This window comes from Protopterus annectens, chromosome 8.part0 (genome assembly GCF_019279795.1).
Source record: "Protopterus annectens isolate FY-2018-M chromosome 8.part0, PAN1.0, whole genome shotgun sequence".
NCBI lineage: Eukaryota > Metazoa > Chordata > Ceratodontiformes > Protopteridae > Protopterus > Protopterus annectens.
In genome coordinates, this window is record NC_056741.1 from 1189264976 (window position 1) to 1189277439 (window position 12464).

At 38.0% G+C, this 12464-nt stretch overlaps 1 protein-coding gene across 2 annotated transcripts in view; it reads left to right on the forward strand.

The window, feature by feature from the left end:
• LOC122809292 (E3 ubiquitin-protein ligase CBL-like) overlaps window positions 1-12464 on the forward strand; it is a 645680-nt gene that overhangs the window by 532880 nt on the left and 100336 nt on the right. For both annotated transcript variants that reach the window (XM_044080672.1, XM_044080673.1), the window contains exon 8: window positions 7847-8062. In XM_044080672.1, coding sequence (XP_043936607.1) covers window positions 7847-8062 — 216 coding nt within the window. The remainder of the gene's footprint in view (window positions 1-7846; window positions 8063-12464) is intronic.

Sequence of the window (12464 nt, forward strand, 5' to 3'; positions counted from 1 at the left end):
TGAGTAACAAACTTTTCAACAGGTAAGAGAAAAAAAACTTTCAATCCACGTCTGCTTAAAAAACATTCAGTTTGAACTTAGAGTGGATAATTGTGTCATACGTTTTTGTACTTTTCTGCTTTTTTCAATGTTTTAGCCAAAAAACTTATCTGTTCGCATTTTATATATTTTTTCTAGGACATCAGTCTTGTAGCTGCTTTTGCAGTTGTGAGAACATTGCATATATTCATTAGACTGCACTTATATTTCCATAAGTAGAATCACTTGTAAAAAATATATGTTTGTATTTTCAGTCCTGTCTGGTGCCTTAGCCTTGGAGGTTCATTCAGTTATGGACTACAGCCAGATGTGAGCCTCATTTGGGTCATTTATTACTGAATCTTTTCCATAAACAGAGTTACTGGTAAATTTCTGCATATTCTGGTGCTATAGACAATTGTAGAATTTAAGTAGTGTGAGAATAGTACATTCTGCTCTAAAACTGGTGCTTCTCTGCTTTTGCAGTTGTTTATATTCAAGTTTTGCTGCTAAAGTCTTATATTTTGCCTATTATTTACCTGCTTAAAGTTGCATTTCATTGATTTCTTGTTCCCCCTGTTCTTTGTGTCTGCCACACCCCCACTAAGACATTAAGCTAAAGATTCTGAAATTCTAACCTACTTGAAGTCATTGACTTGTAGCTTCTTGTAGCTTGAATTTTTTCTCAACCCTCCCGCCCTTTTCCTGTTATTTTCCTGTGTAGTTTTAAAAGGCTGTGCCTCTGGCTTCCCCCTTTATTGTAATCTGATTTCCAAAGTCTCCACCCACAGTTTTCCATAGAGCCATAATACTGAGTGTTCACCCAGCAAGCCAGTTATTGCTCTTGAATAAACCTCCTTTGCTACATTTTGTCTCCTGCTCATTTTCTCTAAGAGCTCCGATCTGCTCTGCACCCTTGCCACTCTCTGAGAGGGTCCTGAATTAATCCTGCTCTACCCTTGGCAGATAATAGATTTATTTTATTATATTGCACTTGTTAACTATTCTGTTTATTTGTTGATATTGCACTTTAAGTCATGTTAATGGTCACTGATACTTGAAATTGCCTTGTTCAGGTAGTTTGTTTAAATTAATTTGTGGGAGCATTGCACTCTCAAGAAATCCCTTTTGTGTTTTTACATTAAAAGGACAGGGATGGTCCATTTAGTGGTAGTAGGTGTTGGCCTGTTCTATCAGAATTTAGAAAAACATAAGAAAACTGTAAGCCAGGGACTTACTTGTTTGTTGCTGAATTGCACTTGAGAGTCCTTTTTGCTGTGCTTTTACATCAGGGAGTCTAGGATTATCCACATTGTGGCAGAAGGTATTTTTCTGGTCTCTCTGATTAGGAAGCACTCCAGGAGAGTATAGTCATTTATTTGCCAGAGGGCACAGGAGTCAGTTTTCATTTTTTTTTCTGTTTGGTATAAACGAGAAGCATTTGTGCAAAGTTGCTCAGCATTCATCAGCAGCTGGCACTGTCCTGTACAGAGGCAGACTGTTAGACAGTAAAATTAACCTATAAAACTATATTAGGACTTTAACCTGTAAAACAGTGAAGTATCACATGGGGTTAAGTTTAGAACCACTAGTTTGTGCTTCGAACAGCACTAATAGCATATCCTAGCAATAACTAACATCTGCTCTTAACGACCTCTGTAAAATCCAGTCCTTAACCCATAATAGACCAGCCTATTACAGGTCCAGACAGCATAGATTATGCAATTTTCAAATGTATATATGATCAGCTTGGTAGATAGTGAGCATCCTTAGACAATGTAGCAATTGTCTCATGTTCTCAGAGAACCATTTAATCCTTTTATAAACTAACACAGTATGTGAGAGATGTACATACACAACTTAATTTGTGGAAAAATCTTGCTTACAAACAAGGTTGTCAAAACAGACACATACAGCTCACCACACACATAGACTATCTTATGCTGAAGCACTTAAAAGAAACCTTCCCAAACCTCAAAGACCTCCTAAGCCTACAAACGGGAATGTTTATCCTTAGCTATCTTTAAAGTTCACACCAAATAAGCTACACCCAGTGGTCCCTCAAGATTGAAGCCCAAAAGGCAAACAAACACTTTACCTAGGGCTATTATCATAGGGGATTCCACTGAATGACAAGGAGATGGTAACGGTCAGCTCCGTACTTGGAACCGGGATCCACAACATACACACACACACACACATGCACACACACACACACACACACACACACACACACACACACACACACACACACACACACACACACACACACACACTCAAGTCACTGCACCACAGGTTCAGATCTGATTTTATCATAGTCCATGTGGTTATAAATGAATGAGAGATACTTCACTGGACTATATGAAAAAAATCACAATAGATCTTTCTGAATATGTATCACAGACAGGTGTGTGCCTAGCACTGAGCAGCATTCTCCCTTCACTAAGGATGATGTCACAGTATGATCAAAAAATGATTGACTTTAACAACTGGCTTATTTTCTGGTGTCTTTCCAGGGGGATTCAATATCTGTCAGCATGGGAGGACATCGTTAACATGCCACGTTGCTTTGCCAAGGATGGTCTGCACCTGTCCCTCCCCGACCCCCAGGCTTTTGGATATTGTCTAAAACATTATCCACTTACTTAGGAAACTCCAGAATGACAAGCTTTCCAACAAAGCAAAAAAAAAAAAATACAATAAAAAAAAGCAAACAAAGCATTTATCCCCCAAGAATCTTATAACCTATACCTAGACCTACAGGAAATGCTCCCCATCCAACCAAATACTTTATTGATGGGGCACTGTAACTATCACTCTATAGACTGGGAAACATGGATTGTCTCAAAGGTTGCATGCAAAACATTTACTGGACTTTATTAACACAAACACCTTGGGCCAGATAGTGTGCATTCCAACCAGAGGTTCAAACATACTGGACCTAGTATTCACAAATATTGGGAAGCACTGTACCCCTTGCTGTGTCATTTTCCTCACTGATGAGTTCAGGTGACAAATCTGTCTCCAACAAAATAAAAATCAATTCAGAAAACCCAACTAAACCTAACAGTTAAGAACTATTCTAAAGCAAATTGCATTCCACTAAAAATATAATGCCCCCTGAGATCACAGAAACCTATGCCAAATTGTTCACAGAAACCTACTATACATAGGAATGGTTGGCTAGAGGTTGTTGTATCTAACAGAAGTAAGCCCCTAAAAAACTCCAAAACCAAACTATACTGGTGGATTCCCAACGTTAAGAGAGTATATAACAAAAAAAAAAATCATGGTCAAAATCAGAAATATCTACTCTCAAAAAGACAAGAGCTCACTGATTAAACGAAACAAGAAATTAAGAGCAATAATTAAGTTCAGAAGACCAACTATGAGGTCAGGATGCCCTTTCAGGTGAAGGACAGCCACAAGGCATTCTTTGGTTATATCTAAAAACCTTAAAGGTAAAACACAACATTCTGCTGAATTTGTGGTAAATGCCACCACCTTCACTGAGCAGAGAGACATGAATAATATGCTGGCTCATAAATTCAGCACAGATTTCATCCCTTTACTCCCCCTCATGCTACTCCTGTGAAATCCTTTCTAACAGTTCACACCCCTGTGCTTGCCAAAGCCAAAAGCACTGCCTCAGTGGATTCTGACAGTATTCTGAGTTGCTTCCAAAATAGCTTAAAAATTTACCTTTCAGAACTACTTGAGGCACTTTTCAACTACAGCCTTGAAACAAGTAATATACCAAGTGAATGGAGGACTGCAATGATCATCCCACTTCATAAGAGTTGACCATCAACTGACCCTGGAAACTACAGACCCATCAGTCTTACAAGTCTAATATGCAAAGCCATGGAATGAATTTTCATGAAATGACCAACAATGACATTGGCAACCTACAGACACAGGATTCATCCCAGTTTATCTTTGTCAAGGGAAGATCTTGCCTCCTTAACCTGGTAGACTTCTTTGACAAGACAGTGGATGAGGGGAAGACTGTACATACCCTCTCCATTGACTTGGCTAAGTTGTTCAATAAAATCCCCCACTCAAATATTGTTGACAGTCTCACAGATCCAGGCATATATCCCTACAGTGGATCACCAGCTGGCTCACAGATAGAACCCAAGAAGTCAGAATAGGTGCAACGACATCCAATAACAGACTGGTCATCAGTGAAGTACCTCAGGGGTCCATGCTGGACCTTCTCCTATTTGGCATCTACTTCTTGGAAGTCAAAGCTAATGTCAAGGGCCTCTGGCTCATGAAGTTTACAGATGATTGCAAATTGGGAGCTACCACAGATTCTTGTCATGACACTAACATCTTGCAAGTAGGTTTAACACAGAAAGATGACAGGTGCCAAAGCCACAGTTTAAAACAAAACAAAGAAATTCATTAAAGTGCCATTTGTGAAAACACACAAGGCAATTACTGCATTGATAAAACACCCCTAAGAGTTGACACAGTAGTTAGGTACCTGTAAACATATGCAGACAGTAACCTGGTCTTTGAACAACACAGTCACGACTGTAAGAAAGGTGTTCTACATCACACAACTTATAAGTAAGAGTATGATGTCCATGTCCAAGGAAGTTATGGTACCGCTTTGCAATGTTCATATCAGACAAATCGTTGGGTACAAAGCTCCCTTCACCATGAACCTGACCAGTTACCACTTTACAATGTTCATATCAGACACATCATTGGGTACAAAGCTCCCTTCACCATGTACCTGACCAGGTACCACTTTACAATGTTCATATCAAACACATTATTGGGTAAAAAGCTCCCTTCACCATGTACCTGACCAGGTACCACTTTACAATGTTCATATCAGACAAATCGTTGGGTACATAGCTCCCTTCACCATGTACCTGACCAGGTACTACTTTACAATGTTCATATCGGACAAATCATTGGGTACAAAGCTCCCTTCACCATGTACCTGACCAGGAACCACTTTGCAATGTTCATATCAGACATATTGGGTACAAAGCTCTCTTCACCATGTACCTGACCAGGTACCACTTTACAATGTTCATATCAGACAAATCGTTGGGTACAAAGCTCCCTTCACCATATACCTGGCCAGGCATTTGCAACAGTTGGAATGCCCACAGAGGTTCTTCACCAAGAGAATCCATGGTATTTACACAGCATCCTGCACAGAATGCCTTAAGCCCCTACCTCTATACTCAGTTTCCCACAGGTTACTGAGAGGTGATCTATGCCTGGCATACAAGGCATCCTCAGATCCAGTCCTGATGGGTCATTTGCATATCTGAAATGTGAACAGCACTAAAAACAGTAGATTCAAGAATTTAAACTTTGCCTGTAAGATAGCTAGAGCATGCTAGAGAGAATGATATCTGTCTTAAAGGATACCCAGTCTATAGAATAGTCTCCCCATCCATTTGAAGCTGAGTTCATCCCTGGCCTTATTCAAATGTAACCTTGACCATTGGCTAGAAAATTGTAAACTTATCCCCAATCTGGCCTTCGTGTCTCTAATGGATAGAGGCAAATAAAATATTACCTAACAATCCCCCACAAAGCCCTTAACTACATCCAAACTAACATACCCTTCCTAATAGATGTCCAAGGTACATGGGAGACACAACTGGGTTGGAGTGCACAGATAGGCTTATAAAGCCTCTGGTTGTCACAAGCCTAGTATATACCCATGAACTTTGCAGTACATTTATGAATCAAACTGTTTCTGTTACTTTTTTTTAGTTTCAGCCAAGTTAAACATAATTCTGTCTACCTCTGCCTACCATCACTGAGCATACACACCTCATGTTTCAGTTCCCTGGAATTCTTTTGCTCCTATCTGTAACTGCAGCAAAAATTTCACTGGCATATTGTTATATTAGAAAATTTCTGAAACATCTCAGTTTACATTACAATATCTTTTAATGCTTACTGGTGTTTCTGTTCATGCTGTCTGAGATGCTACTTATTCCACAATTATTTCTTGTAATTATGTTCTTTAGCAATCATCAATATCCTCATATCAGTAAAAGAGGAAAAAGAAAACATAGTGCCTCTCTGTTAGTCTTCAAATTAAACCTGGTTTTATCTTTTTTTTTTCTTTTTTTCCAAAATCTCTTGAGGCTGCTATACACAAACATTATGATACATAACAATGTATATTATACCCCATCAAAGCTAAATAAGCCTGTTTTTATGTTTTGAGAGAGTAACTGTAACAGTACACAAAACTAGATGGATAATCCAATGAATTTTTGGTTGAAAACCTTGTTGAGCACTCAGCAACCACAGCTCATTTCTATGAAATTGTGAGCATCTAATACAGTGAGACATACAAGAGGCATGAAGCTGCTGTTACTGGATTAACCAGTAAGTTCATGCTGGAAAATGCTGCCTGCTCCACTAACAAGTCTGTGACCCTGTAACTACTACAGGAACAAGACTAGCAGTAGGAAAAAGCCTTGCACTACACTGTAGTATCTTTTAGACAAATGTCTGCTCAGTTAAGGCATAATGACCCTGTTATACCCTAGTGCCAAGACCCTGAGGGACAGGAGCCCTACTGGGCCAAATTTTCAATTGGCTAAAGATCAGCCCTACTACCCTAGACTTGTATAGATACGTGAGTTTGTTTTCTCTGCAATTTTGTCATTACCTAGAAATAATTCATCCAGACTGTCTTAGGGCCAATTAATTCTTGCAGTAAAGTAGTTGTGTTAAGTCTAAATGTTCGCAGATTTTTTTTTCCTTTGTAATTTGTTTGATCAGAAGGATTATTTCCTGTTTCCCTGTACAACTGTATATTTATCTGCACATTTAACTGGTAACTGCACTGATTAACTCAATTATTCCTAATCAAAGTGTTTTTACTTTTATAGCTGAGATTGTGACTGGTGATCTGCTTACTTATTTATTATTTGATAAAAGGGTATTTATTGTTAACTGGGACACATTTCTGGCATCTATGACTAATTGGCCAGACTGCTGTTCTATATTGTATCATTTGCGTTTATAATTATTTGGCTTGTTAACAAGTGGGAACCAATAACTTGGAGGTTCCCCAGCCTGTTAATCTTGGGTAGTAGCAGTTTGCTTCCTTGGGCTAGGATAAATGGCTGTAGTGTTAAAGGACATTACCAGCCTTGCCTGGAAATTAATGTTTGTGTGTGTGTGTGTGTGTGTGTGTGTGTGTGTGTGTGTGTGTGTGTGTGTGTGTGTGTGTGTGTGTGTGTGTTTGTATGTGCAAGATTTTATTTAAAGTACATTTATTATCAGTAATTGAGCATTGGAAGGCACAGAAACTCAAAGAAAGTTGTGAGAACATGCTTGGAGAGATAGGCCTAAAACTTTGTTTGTGCAGGTGTTTAGTGTGAAGGCTGTTCTTGGATGTGAATAGTGTAAGCCCTTATCCTTAGCAGCAGTAAATGTTCCCTGATTGCTCTTGTGAGCAAATTATACTTAGTGAGTTGTTTACTGTTTTATATTTCTGTGCATTTTTATATACTTTAATCTGTTTAATTCTAGTGCTGTGTATATACAAGTTGACCATTAGAGTTTAAATTTTTAAATTAAAGATGCATGTAATATTAGATAGTGGATTGCATCCAAGTACCATAGCTCCTGTCCACAGACATTTCTTCATCATGGTTGACAATGTTAAGATTCTAAACCTCACCTGGCTTTCACAGAAGCACTTTTTCATTCTAGTGACTAGTGGTCAACTATCCCCCCACCTGATCTGGTGAGATTCAAGCAAATTGTAGCTATTTTTTAAACAAACTGCTTTAATTAAACAACTAATTTCTGTCAAATCTTACAGAACTCTGCTCCTGAAACATACAGCTGCCCTTTCTGTCGGTGCGAGATTAAAGGTATGGAAGGCATTGTGATTGACCCATTTGATCCCAGAAATGAAAAGGAAATCTTGGACAAAGGGGTCCAGATCTCACTATGCTTGGAAGATGATGAAGATGATGATGAAAATGATCTGGAAGATGTAGCATTGCTGATGAAGAAACTTGCAGAAATTAACAAGGTGAGTTCAAAACTGAAAGTCCCATGCCACTAGAGTAAGAAAGCAACTTTTGCATATAATATGCTGATAAATACATCAAAAACTATGCATATGAGATCTGGGAGACATAAATTGAAAGGTAAATATTTAATACAGCACACAGTGATTGAAACTGTAGATTCATTTAAGGACCTGGGTATATGGGTAGATCCAGCTATGAGTTTTTCTAACCATATCAGTCAATTGGTTAGTGATAGTTATAAAACCATAGGTTGTATAAAAAGATTTATTAAGTCTAGGAAGTCAAAAATGATGAAGTCATCATTTGTTAGTTACATTAGACCCAAACTTGAGTATGGAATAACAATATGGAAACCCTGTAAGAAAACATGCATGAGTAAACTGGAAGGAGTACAGCAGAAATATACCAAAGGCATCCATGGATGTCAAAATTTAAGTTATTATGAAAGACTAAAATATCTGAACTTGTACAGTGTCTCTTACAGATATCTAAGAAGATATATTATTCAGGTATGTAGGGCATTTAGAGACAATTACCTCTGGGAATGTTTGGGGTTACCAAAAAGTACTAGAGAGCCACCAGGCAACATATCTACAAGATTGTATAGGAATGGGAAGTGTACTAATTGGTTCTCTGACAGAGTAGCTGATGAATGGAACAGACTACAAAATTACATCAAAGCAAGTAGTAGTTCAGGTATTTTTAAGAACAGCCTGGACACTTATTATGGGAACAAGTGTTTTGGTATATTGGCAAGTTAGAAGGGCATTAATCCCCATGCTTGAAATATTTGTATGTATGCATGTAAGTATGTATGTATGTATGTATGTATACAGTCAGCTAGGAAAATATAGTTATTGATTCAACAAGATTTCAGGACATTTTTGTCAGAAATACTTGCCCACTCATGAAAGATGACAGCTAAGGGACTCAGTGCTGAATGTTTACTTCATTCTCTTAAAGGCATCTTGGTACAGAAAACATCTAAATATAATGCTGTGTACAGCATAGCCACGGGACCTCCAAATGCAATATCTTAATATGAACATATCTAGAGTTGTGCAAACTCATTGGCCTGAGATTAAAAATGACCACACATTTTTAAAATCGCAATGTGATTGAAATGTCATATGGGTAGTGGATATGTTGGTTTGATTGTCCCTAAAATTCTGGGAATATCAGCTATGGCAGGGAAGGGTTAAATACCTGGCTCTAATGCTCTTTTTCTGTGGGTGGGTGGGTGAGTGGATGGGTAGGAGAGCAGGTAGTCTGGATTTAGTGTAGTAAAAAGTGTGTTTAGTAGTTTAGTGTTGTTATATGTGGAGGGGATGTTATTTTTATGTAATTTGTACTGTGCGATGTTCTGATGCACATTTTCGATGTTATGGGTTTTAGTTGTTCTGGTCTTGATGTTATAAACTTAGATGTCATGGGTTTTAGATGTTTTGAAGACCCATATATACATATATATATATATATATATATATATATATATATATATATATATATATATATATATATATATATATATATATAAATAATCTGCAGTTCATTTGAATGAACATTACCTTTATGCTGATTTAATGATGGCTTGTGGGTATGTGAGATGGTGGTACAGCAGGGGCTGAGAATTTGCAATTTCCTTGATGTGTGATCTCAGAGTTGGTATATATAATTCATTGGGGTGGTGTTGGGGTTCAGGAGGGCTTGCCCTACTGCATAAAGTAGCTTTTTATGTTTTTTTTCCCAGTTCTTTGTGATTTGATCATTGTAGATTGATCTGTTTTGTTCAGTCATTTGATTATTCAATGTTTCATTATAATCATGTATGTATATATTTAGTGCAACCCCAAAATGTAAACATCTCATTTATCAATATAATTTGGTCAACAAAACTGATTGTTGACAGGTGTGCATGACCAAAAATCCCTGAGGTTGGGGAAAATGCCACTTTCATGGGGATTGTGTGGACGCAGTGTTACCTTATATAATTTGCAGGGGGTGTGGATATTGTGAGGGGTACAGGGGGGATTGCACTCCTGAAAAAAATCATTGCTCCTTAATCTCTAGTTCCCCTTTTCTGATTTATTACTTTAGACCATGTCTCTAGCTATTTTTTCTAGGCACTCTACCTGATTTGGTTGCTGTATCCTGCACATGTTCCCTCTCCACCACTTTAATCTTTCCTCACATCCTACCCATAATATTTTAACTAAAGAGTAATCTAGCACCTCTCCTTCATATATGTTCATAGACTGCACCTTGCATGAGGTTTAATGTTCTGCTCAACCTGTTTGCTTTAATTTTCTAATTGCTAAATGTAAACTTCCTGATACCCCCACTCACTTTTCCCTCCATACATAAAACACTCCTACCTGCTTCATACATTTCCTTAATTTTTTCTAGCATTTCATGCTAAACTCTGTCTTCCCATATAGTATGTCCAGACTGCATTAACTTCCACTGCACATATTAATCTGTCTCCTCTGTCTCTCATTTGCCTCTGCATGCCCTATTATTTCTTCAACTCTATCTGTATTTGAGCTGTAACAGGATTCTGTTGTTACACCTCTTGCTGAAAAATGTATGTCTGCAAACCACCTACCATTCATCCCTGTCATACGCTTCTCCACCTCCAACATCCTTCTTCATTATCTAGTTTTCCTGATCCTCTTTTTCCTCCTGCTGGGACACAGTCCATGCCTACATATCAATAAGCTTCTTCTGCATCTTTCCTTTCTATACTCTTGATAACTTTCGTTCCTGTAGGCATACCTTCCCTCTTGATTCTACTTACAACATGCTTTTTAGTAGGTTGTACAGCCTCCACCCAAATTCCATCTCCCTATCCTCTGTCCCTGCTTCCCCTTGACCTACTCTTTGCACCTCATGAGCTGGACCCCAGGGGTCTTTGGGTACACAATATGTGTATATCAGTGTTCTCTACTCCCTGGAAAAGACTGGTCAGTCACTCCCAGTCATCCACCTCAACAGCAACTTATGTATCATTCCTGGCCATTCTCCATCCTAGACCGCAAACGCTGTGAATAGCTACATACTAATCTTAAAGACCTCAACTTGTACCCCTCATTCTGTACTCAGTTTAAAGATCATCTTAAATCCAAGTCAGTTTGCAAATGCTTTCACTCTAGACACATCATCCTATCCCCTACTCACCCCTTCAGCAGTCATGCACCTTTGTCTTCCTCTCCCTTTTTGCCTACACTAATATGAGCCATCTGTGGCACACTGCATACATGATATATAGTTAGTTTCTGTGTGCCCTTACCTTACTTTTTCTATCGTTTACACTTTGTAATATTTCCAAACTGTATTTCACTATCTTCTTCTACTTCCCTCCTTACTCTAACCACCCCTTCCTATTGTCCCTTATACTATGTACTTCAACTAATTCATTACTATCTTACACAACATTTTGTTTGTATTCACAATACTCTTGTCAATTACCATTTATATTTGTCTGGGATGGGACTGAAATAGGCCCATTTGGATCAGCGCTCTACCCAGTTACTAAACTGAATGAATGAATGAATAAATAAATAAATTAAATTAAATTAAATTAATTACCCCAACTGCCTGACTTAGCTATCTACTGCATTTCTTCTTAATACTAACCCCATGCCTCCAGCTTTATCCCGTCATAAGCTTTCACTGCCTGAATTATTTATGCCCTGTCCCCATAACGATATACTGTTACATGTATAATATAATACCCTTTGTTTGAGTGGATGTGTTGTCATATTCGTGGCTTAACCTTTGCAATGTGATTTTCTGTTATCATAATACTTTGTGCTATAGGATAGCTGTCTGTGTTTTGCCTGTTAATGAACCAACCATCAAGAGTATCTCCATATTTCAGATTTACTTTGCTAACTTTTCTCCATCCCATATTAACTACTCTACTCAACCAGTTAATAAAAGCATCAGCTGACCAGAATCTAGTTACCTTATACATACAAAATAGATGTTATTTAGACAAACCTAATTTATATTAAGTTAATACTTGAACATGCACAACAAATGTCAAATGCTTGACGCAGAATATTTATAATAGCATATGTCCATTAATCACCCTTAGTGGGCATGGAGGTTATCCCTCAATATTTTTAATATCTGCCTGATATTTTCATAGTGACCAATACCTTTGTACATATGAGAAGTGCCTTTCTTTGCCCATTAGGCCAGTATCTATAATGGGGTTTCCTCTCCCTTTTCAGCAAAAAAGCAATAGTCTTATTTCAGGCTTAAACCTGAATTTCTGCCACTTCATTCTCTTACCTGTCATTCCATTTCACCTCTTTCCCCTGTGCTGTTTTTATCCATTCATCATTTACATTGTGCCACCTGACTCCTCTACTTTCCTTTAAACTCTCCTTAGAC